The following is a 17,380-nucleotide window of genomic DNA, read 5'->3' as shown; positions in this document are numbered from 1 at the left end:
CATTAATGAGCAGAATATCTCTTACATACGTCCAACTTTTCCCCTCAAAAGCTCCATGAGCTTTTCCCAAGTCAAATATTTCCATCCAACCATTTATTTTGTCTTGTTTTTTCAGACTCTCGCTGAATCCACCGAAACAAATATCTTTCCTACCTTCTATTTCCTTCAAAATGAATAACTTTGTTTCTCTTGACATCATTTTAACAATTCATGCAGAGTTTGCAATTTCGTAACAATTAACTTTGGCGGCCGAATATCGGTATTAGCGGCATCTGATTCCTAATGACAGACCAAGGTAGGTATGTTAGACTCTCGTAGAACATACGCGAGGATCGCGGAAGAACAGAATGGGTGATAACGGAGTAATTTCCTATCATCAAAGAAATAAACTGAAAAATAACATCGTAGCATTAAAAAATTCACAGGAATATTAGTTCTTTCAATCTTTGCTGCATAAGTTACAGTAAAATACGATATTACGATAAATGAGGAAAGCATAACCTAATTCAACGAATGGAATACGAAGATAAACAGCTGATTCATGCTATGACGTAGTATGTTTATTGATATGTCGTCACTTGTAAAACTTGTAACAATTCACTGGTAATATACAAGAGACTATCAATCTTTTGTGGAACAGAAATGTACAACTCCATACATTACAAGAACCCACACTAGTAACTTGTAATGTACAAGACCATACTTTTGTGGAATAGGCCCCAGGAATGTACGAGGTCTCTTGCAGACAGGAAAACTTCACATCATTGAAAGAGAAATGAAAATTCATGATCTGGACATACTTGGACTTAGACACATCGGAGAGGCTGTGGCCATTTTATGACTCAAACAAATAATACAGTATATTTTTCTGGAAGTGAGGATATGAGACATAATGGTGTCGCTGTAATAATTCCAAAGAATCTTAATGCTGTTATGGGTTATGAGCATATCTGTGATAGAATCATCAGTATTAAGATGAAAGCTTCTCCTTTTAATATCAACATCATTCAGGTTTACCTAAAAAGGAAATATTAGTCATCCAAAGGGATTTTAACGCGAAGATAGGTAAGAGTATAGATGATAGACATGAGACCTATGGTTGGACTGTTCGGTATGGGGGTGAGAAATGAAGGCGGAGAGCGTTTATTAGAATTTTGTGTGAATAACAACTTATGTAACACCCTCTTCCAACATCATCCAAGGTATCGCTACATGTGGATTTCTCCTGGGGATAAGTTTAGGAATCAAATTGATTTCATTTTGGTGAGGCAACGTAGGCAGACTTCAATCCTGGATTGTAAGACCTACCCTGGATCGGACTGTGGTAGTGTTTATATACTGCTATCTATGAAAATGCGGATAAAATTGAAATCAATAAAGAATGTGCGAGAGTAAAACAGGTATGCATTACTGATAAACATATTCTCCATGAATTTGGTGAAAAAATAAGAAACTTCCAGCAAGTAGAGGAGGAAAGAGCTTCTTCTCAAACATGGGACAAGATGAGGGAAATCATCAATTCATCCCTTCCCGAACAAGTTCCTAAGACCCCCCAAGCAAAACATCCCTGGATTTCATCTACACTACTGTTGATTGAAAAAAGAAGCACATTGAATAAACTTGGTATACAAACTGCAAATGATGAGGAAACATACTTTGCCGAAAAATACAGCGTAATTGTAGAATTGACAAAACACAGTATCTTACCAATATCTGTAATGAAATAGACCACCATCACAAGGTAAATGAAACACGTGACCTTTACAAGAAGATAAATAGAATCACCCGAGAGTTCAAAACATGTACATGGGTGACTGAAGACACACACGGAAATGTAATTGGCGACAAGAAAGAAGCTTTATCCAGGTCGAAACAACACTGCAAAGGTAATAGCATAAGAGAAGAGAACAACTGCATGGAATGTGACATAGAGCCTGCTATTCTCATCATCATCAGTTTTCCACTCCAGTTGCCCGGGTGTGGTTTACGAGCACTCTCCACTTCTGTCTGTCCATGTACCACTCTTCTCTCAAGACGACATCCCAGCTGATTCCTCTTGTTCCTATGTCCTCTTTCACTTGGTCCAGCCACCTCTTCCTAGGTTTTCCTACCGGTCGTTTTCCGGCCACGACTGTGTGTAGCCATTGTTTTGCTGTCCTTCCATCGTCCATTCGTTTGACATGGCCAAACCATTTCAAACGGGCCCTTGTCACTTTTTCATTCAGGGATGGGTACACACCAGCTTGCTCCCTTATTCTTTCATTCCTTACCCTGTCCCTTTTTGTCTTCTGTACCATAGTTCGTAGGAACTTCATTTCTGCGGTTTGTAGTTTGCTGTCCACTTGAAATTGAGGCGGCCATCAAACATGTGAAAAACAACAAAGCCCCAGGCATAGACGGTATTACTGGAGAAATGCTGAAAGTAATGGGAGAAGAATGCCTCCATGCTTTACATTCAATATGTAATAAAGTGTCGAAAACTGGAGAATGGCCTAAAGACTGGACTACATCTGTTCTCATCCCCATTCACAAAAAAGGGTCAGTTAGGGACTGTTCTAATTACCGCACCATAGCATTAATATCACATACTAGCAAAGTCCTGCTGTACATAATAAATCAACGACTAAAAACTTTCTTGCAATCTCAGATTTCTGCCGAACAAGCAGGTTTTGTGGCAGGTAAAGGTACACGAGAGTCAATAACAAACATGAGGCAGATAATTGAGAATTGTCGCAAGTTCAGTGTCCCTGCCTATATTTGTTTCGATTATAAAAAGGCCTTCGACTGTGTCAAATGGGACAAGTTGTGGGAAGTGCTCAATGAATGTGGAGTCCCAAAACACTTAACGTCATTATTGAAAGGCCTTTAATAGTCATAATGTAACCATAAGGGTGGATGGTGAATGCTCAGAATTTTTCAATGTGACAAATGGAGTCAGACAAGGTTGCATACTGTCACCCCAACTCAACAATATCTATGCAGAGTATGTAATGAGAAGAGCACTGGATGGCTGGGATAGTGGAATTTCAATCGGGGGTAGGAAATTCAATTTACGCTTCGCTGATGATACTACACCCATTGCAGGAAGTGGACAAGAACTTGAATTGCTCTCTAGAGTGACAGTCATTAGTTTGGATTTTGGTCTAGAAATAACAGGAAAAACACCAAACTAATGATTATCAACCGACAAAGTCAAATCCCAATCCAAATAACAGGTTGCCCGAAAGATCTGGAGTTGGTGAATGATTGTGTATATCTGGGCTCCATAATCAGAAACATGGGAAAATGTGATAAAGAAATAAAACGACGGATTGTCTAGGTCGTGCCGCAATGGTTAAACTCACAAAGATCTGGCAGAACCGGGCATTATCCAAAACAGTGAAAATAAGATTGGTGGAATCACTGGTGTTCTCTGTTTTTCTGTATGGTTGCGAGACCTGGACTGTGAAGGCTAGTGACAAGAACCGAATAGATGCCTTTGAGATGTGGAGTTGGCGGAGAATACCATGGACAGAAAGAAGAACAAATGCCTCCATTACAGAAGACCTGAGAATCACAAAACGTTTATCTTCCTGCGTTAGTGAAAGTTACCTCCAGTTCCTGGGACACATTTTGAGGAGAGAAGTAGACAATTTAGAAAAGACCATTCTGCACGGCAAAATTGAAGGCACTAGACCAAAAGGCAGAACAACAAGTAGGTGGTTAGACCAAGCAAAGATCACCGGTCTACCTCTTCACAATATCTTAAGAAGAGCTGAAGACCACTTAAGATGGAAAAATCAGCAAATCTACCAACACAAGGCTGACATATTTGAACATTTTGAAATACCACAGGACTGAGCCAGGATCAAACTTGCCGAGTAGACTCAGAAGGGCAGCGCTCTACTGTCTGAGCAACTCAACCTGACTTACAAAGTTTCAGATTTGAGTTTCTCAGCAGATTCCTTTTCAGCAATATAATGGACGTCATAACTTACATAGTATGTAAGTCCAACTCTTATCCCGTCCCTCTACAGCGTCTGGTATGAAGTGAAATGAAGGTTCATTGTTAAGTTTTTACGACTGGATGCCCTCCCTGATGTGAACCTCAGACCAGTTAATGAGATGAATTGAATGATGTGATATATGATAGTAGAAGGGAGAGGGTGGAACCTAATACCAGCGCATATCCGACTCCTTACAAATAGCACGAAGGGGTCTGCTTAACCCTTTAAGGCATAAAACTATTTTTACAACTTTTTTAACTTTATAGCTTCCACAATAACAAATTCTGAGTGTGGGTACCAATTTTTATTCCGTACAAGTATTTCTGGCCAAAAAATCATCAAATTATATGTGGTTACTTAAGTGACCACTATCCATTTAAGCACCCAGCTGGAACACTAAGGGATGGTGGTTATGTGAGTAAGCAGTTACTGTTTCTGGGGTAATTAGATACCAAGTGATTACAAAAATATTATGTATCAAAGGGTACATTACTTGTAAATGAGTTGGCAAGCCCATTTCAGGTTACAAGTACAACTTTATTTCTTCTATAATTCTACAGATTTCTCCTAGCTTGTAATAGAAGAAATATATAACAAAAAAACAAAGGTATACAAATGTCCAGCCTGGGTTGAATCAGCGCCTGGTCATCCAGTTCTAGTCTCGTAAGCTACAACTCTTGATTGAAGTTATCCCAGATCCCTTGATCACGTAACAGCATTTGTAAACGCCAGTAAAGAATCAAACTCAGGGCATCTATAATAGGAAGAAAACCGCTCCTCCAAGAAAGCAAGGTGGTCATGAAAATTACATTCTCATTACCAAAATATCAAGAAATCTAAGATTTGCAGATGCTCTTATTTCCATATTCCAATCTTTTGCATTTCACGAGCGGTGCCAGTTTCTCACAAATAACATCCTTGCACCAAAAGAAAATTATCATTCATGATTAGAAACTAAATCAGTGAACATAACAGAACTGTGATAACATTAGAAATACTACATGAAGAAACAGACAGGTATATAAAAGTGTTTACAAAGGGGCAATAGTGTATATAAATACACTTATTTTGCACTGATTGCGATTTGAAGTCTTCCAAAAGAACCTGGCTACTGTATTACACAGAAACAAATCTTCTGACTACCTACTAACAATCTATTTTTGATCAAAGCAGCTAAGAATGCATAATAGCCCTTCACAAAAAATAAAACAAGGACAAACCATATAGTTGTCCCGAAGGCCAGGTCGCAGAGGGATACCGGTTATCTAAGTAACCACTTCGAACAAAATTAAGGATTGCCAACCCTCTAAAATATGAAATACCTCTCAAAATTATCTCTACGCTCCTCATGAACGTCAATAAATGCAAGAGGGTAGATTTCAACAAAAAGGAGGTCAGGAAAGTGTAATAATAGCTGGTGGTTTGTTGAATAACCAGTAAGCCTTAACGGTTAAGGCCTAACACTCCCATCCAATGGACAAATCACCATTACCAGTGTCATATGCTGTAACTCCATATGAATACTGTGAAGAGGTCTGGAAATGAATCCAGGCTTTAGGCACGCATGTAGTGATTAGAAACTGTATACCACCACCTCTCTCTACACTGCCGGTCAACATTCTGATGGTGAAAACATTTTTGACCAACGGGACTCTAACCAGCTAACCACTGTGTCAGGCCATATAGACTTGACGCCTCAATGCTTATAGCCACCAGGTGGGCTTATAACTTATGTTACGAGTAATATTCACTGATACAGTTGGTCCTGCATCCTTGAGCAAAGGGACAGGTACCAGATCAGTAAAAATGTCAAGAGTTTAGCAAAAGTAAGCATGGAGAAAATTTACGGAAATGTGCATTTACCATACAAAAATTTATTTGTACAAATATAATTAACATGAATAAACCTAAGAAACTGAGGTATTCTCCATTTACAGCAAAGACTATCACTTTCATTCTTCAGTTCAACTATAAAATAAAATCCATAAAATCTATAAAATAATAAAATACTGCATTATGTTCTGATCTATTATTGCACTCCACTAGTCATTGCAGAATCTTGACAAACCCTCCAACATTCAGCTTTAGTGAATATATTTCTTCCATCGCAAATGCTCCAAGCAAGTTATTCTAAAAGCCAAAAGTAAGGAATATAACTTACACGACACATGGGCGCAGGCGAGATCTATAGGCAAATTTGCGGGCTTCATCGTAGATCTGCGTGGCCAATTCTCTGGTAGGGGCAAGCACCAGTCCCAGTGGATAAAGCTTGCGCCGACTGTATTGCTGCAACACCAAAAACACAAATAAGATAATACCTTTTAAACACAAGAGAGAGACACAAAAGTAAATTTTAACAGATTCTAGAATCAAGGTTTAGCGGAGCCTCATCAATGCGTTCCTCAGCAAGACATTTTTCTCACTAAGATGATAAATTCAAGGACTATTCCCATCATATCAAATCTACGTGTTTATAAAAACCTTAATCATCGTCACAATTTTTTTTTTTTTTTTTTGCTTTAACCACTTTCCCCACCTGAAAATGTTCTGTTATGCCTTGTGCATGGAGTGCAATTTCCAAAACAGATAAGAACCCACGCCATTGGAGACAGGTTGGCGGAAGTTGAACAAGAATAGTGAACGACTCTGATCTTTAAATTCACAGACTAAACTGCACCATCGAGGAGCGATGCATTGGTGTTGGTTGGATGAAATTGCAGTTTCTTATTAGTGATCTGTGAAATAAGCAGATGCTAGTCAAATAGGGTGAAATGAATGAAACCACTATCCGGCCTGGCCTAAAGTACAGCTCCAAATGATGGGCAAGAGAAGAAGTATGACCAGGGGTGAACCATGTCACAGAACGTTGCGAGGGTCGGCAGGCATCAGTCTGCATGACAAAGTGTGCAATGAGCATGTTCATCTTTTAAAAAGTTGTGCTCATCGGAGACAAGATGGAGGAAAAACAGCTCTGCTGGTATGGCCACATCAGAAGACATGAAGAACACCATTTAATACGGAAAGCTCTACAACAATAACCACCACCACCACCACCACCACTCTTGCTATCAGAGAGCTGAAGAGAGGAAGAAGGTGTTCTAAGGCAACATGGAACTACTGAGGCTGCCTTAAGGAAAAGTGAAGTGCCATTATATCCTGTGCAAGAACATCAGACAGAGTACTCTCGGAGTTAGACGAGCCGACCCTTAGTGAGCTTGGGAGTGCCAGTTTATGGGTACATATTGTACCAGGAAAATAAGGCATGAGTGTTCGTCAAAAGGTTATACAGTTCTTCTGGAGCGGTACAGAGAGGTATGCGAAATGACAGTATATATTTTTTTAAACATTTATTCCCTTCATTGAGCATGAACGGTTGATTTCCCTATCATTTCTCTTGATAATAGATTTACAAAAAAATTGGCTAGCCTCCATTGAAATGACAAAGAATATTTATCATACAAATAGGCTTGTCAAAAATAACAAACACTTATCCAAGTCCTTAAGAGTTTTCTCTTGAATGAAAAGAAACTATGTCTTAAGGCAACAAATTCTTCTGATAAAGTCTTTCTTGAAATAAGTTCATATTAAGTGAACAGAAAATGATTAAATTAAATATTCTATCATATTTAGAGTTTTGGAGCAATTGAGACGCAAATCTTTGCCTAGAGTTTATCTAAATATTTAACATGCAAGAGGCCGCACCCGCGTCAATTTGCCGCACTCTTAAAATATTTGTTAATTTCATTGCTAGCCGCTATAGAGCTTAGGGCGCTCATTTTATCCCTCCCCTCCCTTTCTCCCGCCTGACGATTATCGTCAGTGTATTGCCTGCTGCGTTTCATTGTAGTTTAAGTTATCTTTCATTCTTGCATTTGCCGCGGCAAATTGCTTTCGAGCGACCACTCACGCAATGTATTCTTACATGACTGCATTTCCAAGAAAGTTTCTTAAGTAATGTTCATGACGTTTATGGCGGCTTTCAGTGAAGTGTGGTGCTGTAGTTTTATGTTGAATTGTGACCAAATCATTCATTGAATGTACAAATGCAAACGTTGAGGCAATTTGTTCACGCGCGACCTCTCGCGTTCTTTAAAAACTCGTGTAATTTCACCAGATTTTGCAAAAACATTTCATTAATTTTTTACATTGAGAAAATATTGTTACTGGGTAATTATGTTAGTACTAGTTGAAAGGCAGTTAAACAGGGTACATATCTATATTTTTATCAGAGCATTCACTGCAAAAGGAAAATAGCAATAGCTCAGTAGAACATTAAGCGTGAGCAATTTGCCTTCGCGCGACCTCTCGTGTTCTAAAACTGGTGCAACCTCTCACGTGTTAACACTGAAATTTGCAAAATTGTGAAAAAAGTAAATAAAGTTTGTCTAATAAGAACTTAAGCTTGTCTTTTAGACAATTGCGTTAGACCAGAACGATTTTCAGTTAAAGTTTATAGTGTTCGCAGAACTGCCCATTCCAAAATCACTGACTCTACCGTTCCACAAATGAAAAGTTAGACTGGTGGAACCACAAAGTTTTTTTTGAAGCACTGGAACACTGTACTGGACAACACGTAGTTCAGCGAACCACACGTAGAATCCCTGTAATCTGATCTTGTGATGTCCACAATGGTACCACGTTTGATTCCCTCGTTGAAGCAAGGCCTGATGTCCCACGTCGAACCAACTCTTCTCCTCCCTCGTTGACAGGTGTAGATGATTGCGATAGGCACTTGTCAGATTTATCGTGTTCAAATGTAGTTGTAGAACACGATAAAGTTCAACTGATTATCATTAACATTAAGTGTGTCCTTAACATACCACATTATTTGGTAAAGTGCACACGAGTGAGTTATTTCAATCACTAGCAGCATATTTCAAGACTTTGTACTGGAAATCATAGTCCATTACATGCGTAATTCTATCCTCCGTAGTTAATGTCACTCGGATATCACAGTTTATTAAAAGCACAATTCAGTTACTCGTAAGTAATATTACTTGGATATCACAGTCTATCTATAGCACGGTTCAATTATCCATAAATCATATCACTCTGAGATTACAGTTTATTAAAAGCATAGTTTATTATGAATAATTATTCAACTGTCGTTACTTTGGAACAAAGTTTTCTTACACCGATAAAAATCAAATTTGAAAGTAATGTTACTAAAAAACAGAGTTTGCTGACGAAATTGTATTTTACAAATGCTTTTGCAGAAATGAAGTCTGATAGTAAAGCTCATTTCACGTAATTTTACAAGTGTTTGCACGCAATGATAAAGTCGACTCATGAATACGAAGTGTAAGTCTCATAATATTTATAACAATTAACACACGACAATGTCCATTTGTGAATGAAACTGAGACGTTCAGAGTTTGAATGTGAAAGAAGAAAAAATGCAATTCAATGTTTCACACTTGTTACGAATGTATCACAATTCAACACAGTCATTAAATGTACAAGACGGTTCTCGATCACCACGACTTGTTCAGGTGCTATTACGTCATCAGCAACGTGGAACAGGTGATGTGGACTGCATGCTGAATAGCCGTGCTGCGTCGTTGAGAACTCGTGAAAACTCTGGCCGTACCGTTACAAATATCGGACTTTATAAATTTATGTTACAGGTGACCAATGGTTCCTGGTAAAATATACAACCGGGGAAGAAAAAGAAGAATCTATTAACAACAGGAAAGTTCAGTTTTACTTGCCAAATAGCAGTGTGGATACTGAAGAATTCAACGAGGTTGTTGTGCTTGTATTTTGCATTCCAGTCATAAATTTGTGTTGAGCTGTACAGAGAAGGATTTTTGTTCAATCCTTGTCCCGATTCTATACGGGGTCGGGATGCGGTAAGATGAATTTGTCATGGCAGGTTTTTATGACCCGATGCCCTTCCTGACGTCAACCTCATCAGAGGAGTTAATGAGATGAAATGAATGACATGATATATGATAGTAGGGAGAGGGCGAAACCCGGTGCCGGCACATAGCCTACTTCCGCCAAATAGCACCAAAGAGTCTGCTCAAGGCTTAACATCCCCACCCGACGAACGAATCACAATCAACAGAGTCATATGCCCTCACTCCATATGTGCACTGCGAAGATGTTTGGAATTTAATCCAGGCTTTTGGAAATTAGAAATTTAATACCACCACCCCCCCTACCTTGCCGGCCAACATTCTGATGGTGAAATTTTTTTCGACCAAAGAGACTCGAACCGGCTAACCACGGTATCAGACTGTTTAGGCTTCTGCGCCTTATTGATCACGGCCCCCAGGCGGGCTACAGAGAAGGACAGTGAACGTATTTTGTCATGCAATAGCCTACTCATGGATTAAGAACCTAACAGAGAGAAGTTCAGTAACGTGGTACATATTTGTCTTGTGACAGCCTAGTTATGGCTGGTTGTCAAAGCTGGACATTCTAGTCTAATTACTTCTATATTCATTGTATATTTTTGCACATTATGCTTGTAAATGCCATACGATAATAATATGACTTAGAAAGAAAGCGTGAAATTACTAATGTGTGAAATCACTAATAGGACCTAGTGCGGATGAGGATGCAATAGAGGCTTCAGATAGAGCTGGTGAAGTGGCCGCACTATATTCCTGTACTTTTCTTGCTTTTTTAAAACTAGTTCCCACACACAATCTCCACAAATTGCAGGGACAATTTGTTTAAGGAATAACTGGAATGCACTGAAAAGTGTACAAAGCAGTAAATAAAAAAATACCTTCTTAGGCCATTTTGCTGTTTTTTGCATTAAGGGATACTGTGAAAGGAACTAGCCGCAATGTCCATTTCATGCGTGTGCTGACTAGTCAGTTGTGGTTTCTGGTTTCATTTTTTCCCAATCTTCAAATACGATTTTCAGTAACTTTTACTATATTTGTGGAGTTCATTGAGGATATGAAAGTATTCACCTTGTCCAATCATGACACCTTATGAGAATCATTTCACCCTTCTTCAGAAGTCTTTAGCTGTTCCCTCGAGTCCTTCCATATCCCTTTGTTTTGCCTAACTGTGACACAAATCACGGTGTGTGTTTGTACAGCTCCTTAGCAATTCTGACACTATTGTAGTAATTGTCAAAGAAAATGGCAAAAACCGGATTCAGCAAATAAAAAATAGTGTCCCTAAGGTTCATTCGACTAGTATCGTAAATCCTTGGTTTACATATGAACCCCTGATTGATTCATATACTGTTTTAACTAGAATTTCATACTTCGTTAGTTTACCAGGATTGTAAATGCAGAACCTTACGTGCTCTCTAATAGCAAACATCCCTTCATCTAATGCAAACTTTCGTTCGAGAGTGTACACTAACGAAAATTTGTCCAAAAGTATTTCCAAGATAGGCCCAATTTTGTAGTCTAGTCTAGTCTCAGAGCCTGCTGTCATTGAAATGGAGAGAAGGTGAGAATATTTTCAAGTAATTCATGGCCAAAGATTAGGATCAGAAAACAATGTTTAAGATGTTGAGCGCCAAGCAAAAATTTGAAATTTTCTTCTATGGACTAGAACATTTTTACTTTCTGGCTTGTCAGTAGGATTATTCCACTATCCATTTAAAAGAGTAAAAAGATAACCAACGATGAAAAGAAATTCAGGCAAACATGAGTGTCTGCTGTAACCTGTCAGAACACTTGTGTACACTAGAAACATGGCGGCCATGCAAGGATACACTAATCATGTGTTTGTGACCCGTACGGGAAGAGCGGAACACTGAGATACACGACATGTGCGAATAAAACACCCAACCACTGCAAAACGCGAAGTAAATGCTTTTTAACTGAACAGTAATATTAGCGGAACTGGCACCTGTCTGTCACTCACAACTACTTCCTGCATTCTTTATATTCATCCCGGGCAAAAACAAAATAGAGAGTTGAAGATTTTCTCTTTGACCTAGTGTAGATTTACCTCAGTGTACCTAGGCAAGAAATTTAAAGGTGCTCTTAACTTCTGGTCATTCAACAATACCACTTACCCTAATGATATATTTACAAGTACGTTGCTTCACGCCCGTAGGTTTAACCACTACACTGCCCTACACTTGTCCCCCGGGTGGTGCTAAGAAAGCAACAGTGATAAGACGAGACCGAACTGTCGGAAACTACCTCTCGGTCAAAGAGCGAACAAGAAGGAGGTGTGTGGTCCTTTTCAGGACCTTCAAGTTCGTAGAATTGGACCATCACTGCGCATTTGTCAATTTAATATCGAAGGGATTAGTCGAGCGAAATGCGAGTATCTTTCCAGGATTGCACTGAAATATGCAGTTGATGTCATCGTGCTTCAAGAAACACACACAGCAGACGAACTACAGTTACAGAGTAGGAGGAAAATTCCAGGCTTTAAATTGGTAGCGTCTAACTATCATCAAAATTATGGCCTTGCAACTTATGTCAGGAATGATAAAACAAATTACCAATTACTATCAGTAAATTCTGAAAATGACGTTTTTACTACTACAGTTAACAATGAAAACTTGACAATAGTTAATGTGTACAAGCCACCAGATATTACTTTGCCTAATCCTCCTATACCTTCTCTGCAGTATCCTACTATATATCTCCGTGATTTCAATAGTCGCCATCATCATCTTTGGGGATATAACAAGAATGACTAATGGTGAAGTTCTTGTGGACTGGATGGAAACTGAAAATTTGAACCTGATTTTTGATGCTAAGGACCTGCCTACCTTTCAATCAGCTCGCTGGTCTCGAGGCTACACCGCAGATATTTGTTGCACAAATCGGCTTCATAATTCACACAGTTAAGTTCGACGTACAGTGCTCAACGATTTCCCACATAGTCAACACAGGCCTGTTCTCTTGGAGGTTGGGATGTCTACCTGTTGTACGTTCACATCCTAAACCAAGTTGGAACTTCAAGAAAGCCAATTGGACTGAATTTGCAAAGCAAACAGACTCCAATATAAGATGGATCAAACCAACATACAACTACAGCAGATTTGTAGAGGTTATAAAAGGTGCAGCAAGACGATGCATCCCTAGAGGATATCGTAAGGAGTATATCCCTGGCTGGAGTTCAGAGAGTGAGGAATTACTACGAGAATATGAAGAACATCCTAATTCCGACAATGCAGCTCGTCTCCTCCAATCGTTGGACGAGAGTCAAAGAAGGATCTGGCATGAAACAGTGGAATCCCTACATTACACTCATTCTAGCAGAAAGGCCTGGTCTATAATTAGGAAACTGGATTCTTCAAACCCTGCAATTGAGAGATCAGAAACAGCCATCAATCTCAATGATTTTTCTAATCATCTAATATCAGTTTCCAAAAACACAAAAGACAAGCGAACCAAAAAGGATATCAAATTAAAGTTGAACATCAAGAAAAGGGCAGCGCCGCAGTTTTCTGAATTCTCTACTCCATTCAAAGAAGGGGAAACTGAAGCCGCAATGAAAAGTATGAAACTTGGAAAAGCTCCAGGATTTGATGGAATTTATCCTGAATTTTTGGCTCATTGCGGACCAGCCACAATAAAATGGTTAACCAACTTCTTCATTAATATTCTGCAAACTGGAAACATACCACCTCTGATGAAAACAAAGATAATAGCCATACTGAAACCAAATAAAAATCCATCTAAAGTGGAAAGCTACCGTCCAATAGCACTTCTACGTGTTACATATAAACTCCTTGAGCGACTGATCTACAATAGAATTTATGAAACAATCAACATCTACATTCCTGTAGAGCAAGCAGGATTTAGACCTGGAAGAAGTTGTAATGATCAAGTACTGTCCCTCACCACGCATATTGAAAATGGATATGAGAGGTAATCAGTAAGCGTGGCTGCCTTTTTGGATCTATCAGCTGCCTATGATACTGTCTGGCAAGGAGGACTCCTACAATTTTTGAGTGCGATCCCATGTCGTAAACTTACGGCCTTACTTAGCAATATGTTCAGTAATAGGTACTTCCAGATCTACGCTGATAATGACAGAAGTAGAGTGTTTAAATTAAACAATGGTTTACCTCAAGGATCAGTCCTTCCCCCCCCCCCCCCCCCCTTCTTTTCAGTCTGTATATATATGACCTCCCAGACACATCATCAAGAAAATTCATTAATGCTGATGACATTTGTTTGGTGACTCAGTGCTCCAACTTTTATGATGCTGAAACTACTTTAGCCACTGATCTGGAAGCCTTGGAAGTATACTTCAAGAAATGGTGCCTTCACCTAAATCCTCAAAAAACAGTTATATCTACATTCCACTTACGCAACAGACAATCTAATTACAAACCAACAGTCAGATTCCGAGGTGAAGTGTTGCCGTTCTGCAGTACACCAAAATACTTGGGAATAACACTTGATAGAACTTTGACTTTCAAGCAACATCTTTCAAATGTAGCTGCTAAAGTAAAAACTGGAAATAATATTCTTCAGAAACTTGCTGGTACATCATGGGGAGCCAATACTCATGTTCTAAGATCAACAGCATTAGCCTTATATTCTGTTGCTGAATACTGCTGCCCCTCTTGGATCAATAGTGTTCACACAAAGAAGATCGATGTACAACTCAATCAGGCAATGCGCATAATCTCGGGTTGCATTCGGAGCACGAACACACTATGGCGTCCTGTTCTCAGCAATATTGCACCTCCAGCCCTAAGACGATCAGAAGCTCTCCTAAAGGTTTGGAAGAACATTCAGCAGAACCCCCAACTACCCATCCATCAAGATATTACGCACACTGAACATCAACGACTGAAATAAAGGAAACCACCCTGGTGTACAGCAAAGGATCTTGAAAGAACCTCTTTTCATGTTAACAGTTCATGAAAAGCCCAGTGGGATCAGTCTTCAGTAGTGAACAAACATCTGGTTGAGAATCCTTCTGAACGAGTACAAGGATTTGATCTTCCAAGACGACAGTGGAGAATCATCAATCGGATAACAACTGGACAATGCAGATTTGGTTATCTGTTGTGTAAATGGGGATGGACTAGGTCTGCAGATTGTGACTGTGGTGCCTCTTCTCAGTCAATCCACCACATTGTTGCTGACTGCCCAATTTGAGCTTTCAAAGGAACGCTAACGGACATTCACCGCACATCGGACGAAGCAGTTGATTGGGTCAAAATGCTAGACCTAGGGTTATAGTATTGTACGGACTTGCAACTACGCACATTTACCCTGAACTATATACATGTGGGTACATAGATTCATCATACGATAATAATAACGATGATAATAATAATAACCACACTGAATATTTAATTGGTGATTTTTGTGCATTATCTATAAAATCTGTATACCAGTCTCACATTACAAAGGATGGAACTGAACGTACATTACATAATGTGATATTTTTCCAAGGTTTTCTAGATTAAAAATCACATCATTTGGACTACTAACAGTCCATCTGATTTCGATATTCCAACACAAACAAGAAATAAAATGTATCGGTACCAAAGTTTACTGTATAAAAAGGCATACACAATCTCAGAGGTAATCTTTAAAGCAGTTCACATGTTCTTACCTGGTTACTTCTCTGAGGTCCTCGCTCATACATCTGGTTCAGGATGGGTACCAAGAAAGCTGCTGTCTTGCCAGAACCGGTCTGAGCGCAGGCCATCAGGTCCCGGCGACCCATTATGATCGGGATGGCATACTTCTGCACAGGAGTGGGTTTGTCATATCGTGCTAAAGCAATGTTGTTTGAGATTATCTCAGTCATCTGCACGTCCTCAAACTGCAATGGGAAGGGAAAAATGACATCAGCATTTCCAAATAAATTCTTTTACCTGTGAGATTGTCTCCAGGTCTCCTTCCACAGAATGGAGATCTTTCAACTTAAGTTCAAACTCTATTAAGAAATCAGTAATAATTTAAATATCGCGGAAAAAACATGGGTAAATATCTTTCCACTTGCACACACTTTGCAACCATGAAAACTACATATATATTATACGCACATTCATTATCTGATGTGTTACGCGAGTGACGGGCCCTGAGAATTCTTGCAGTTTCTCAGCTGACTATAGGTGATGGGCTATGAGAATTCTTGTTTTTACACACATATTTCCTCAATCACTGCTACAATTTGATGGCGATGTTTTAAGTTTCAAACGATGTAGTAATGAAACAGAGTATAAAGGAGCTATCACCGTATGCCTCCCTCTACTTTCATTTTGTTAAAATATAAGAAATGTAGAACTAATCCCTGGAGCTTCAGTGCAGATGTCAACATAGGGCAGTGCATGCAGCTGCTGACATACCGATTTATGCGATTATGTGCAGATTGTTTACAAGATGTACGGAGTGACACTGAATTGGATACTACATTTCTAACGGTAAACGACTAACCCTAAACAGGAAGTCACCGTAAAGAAAAATCCTTGCATACAATAAGTACATCAAAGGCTCAGACATGGCAGATCAGTATATTTCCCTTTACACCATGGTGAGAAAGATTATTAAATGGAGCCAGAAAGGATACGGCTTTGAAAGCTATCACACCATACAGACTACTAAGCAACCTAGCAAGTGTATGTTCCAAGTTTGAAGTCAATATCTTGAGAACAATTTTCAAGTTACAGTAGTTTGAATGCATCAGTTTTTTTTTTTTTTTTTTAAGGCTTGAACTATTTGTTCTGAATGGGGTAGCAGCCTCCATCTGGGCCCGTCATCAATGTGTTAATACACGACATCTATTTAGTTTTATGGATTTGTAGGCAGGGGAGGACTACTATGGCAGCATCTTCTGCTCCTTGACTCGAAAGCGTAAAATAGTTTTCAAATCGTTGTTCTTTGCTTTAGAGAGACACTTCAAGTAACAGTTTAAAGGGACAAGAGTTGAGTACAGAATGCTCAAACTGCTGCATTTTACCCTATACAACATCTGAAGCTTCCAGAAGACGTGGTGTGCAATGTATGTATTCTCTGACATAATAAAATTCAAGCTACAGAAGTTTCGGTTTTAAGATTTAATGCTTTGTGAAGCACAGCTGTTTTCTCTTTTTCTGGAGGATTTGTTTTACAACATCAAATAAGCCGTTCCAACATGTTTCTCCAGATCTACTAATCTGTTTTGTATTGTCTCTGCAGTTTTTGGACTATTTATGGCTTACGATAAACGATTACATAGCTAAATTTCTGTGTCTGGAGCAGGTTGTGTGTGTTTGGCATCAACAGTTACAAGCTGAGAGTATGTGAGGTACATCTGAAGCTCAAGAGGTAAAACCTGTGAATGACGATCTACCAAGGTAAGCATCCTTCAAAAGAGTTTCTATCACAAACCACAGAAGAATATTAGCCTCAAACATTTACATCTGTGATGAGAATGCTCTATTCTACTATCTCCTTCCAAGTGAAACACTAGCAGAAAAAGGTGACCCATGTCATAAAAAAAAA

At 39.1% G+C, this 17,380-nt stretch overlaps 1 protein-coding gene across 3 annotated transcripts in view; it reads right to left on the bottom strand.

Annotated features, from left to right (window-relative positions):
• bel (ATP-dependent RNA helicase bel) overlaps positions 1-17,380 on the bottom strand; it is a 173,206-nt gene that overhangs the window by 92,510 nt on the left and 63,316 nt on the right. For all 3 annotated transcript variants that reach the window (XM_067157812.2, XM_067157813.2, XM_067157814.2), the window contains 2 exons: positions 15,507-15,719; positions 6,148-6,272 (listed from right to left, as the gene is read on the bottom strand). In XM_067157812.2, the coding sequence (XP_067013913.1) occupies positions 6,148-6,272; positions 15,507-15,719 (338 nt within the window). The remainder of the gene's footprint in view (positions 1-6,147; positions 6,273-15,506; positions 15,720-17,380) is intronic.

This window comes from Anabrus simplex, chromosome 14 (assembly GCF_040414725.1).
Source record: "Anabrus simplex isolate iqAnaSimp1 chromosome 14, ASM4041472v1, whole genome shotgun sequence".
In the NCBI taxonomy this organism is placed as follows: Eukaryota; Metazoa; Arthropoda; class Insecta; order Orthoptera; family Tettigoniidae; genus Anabrus; species Anabrus simplex.
This window is presented reverse-complemented; position numbering and strand designations above follow the sequence as displayed.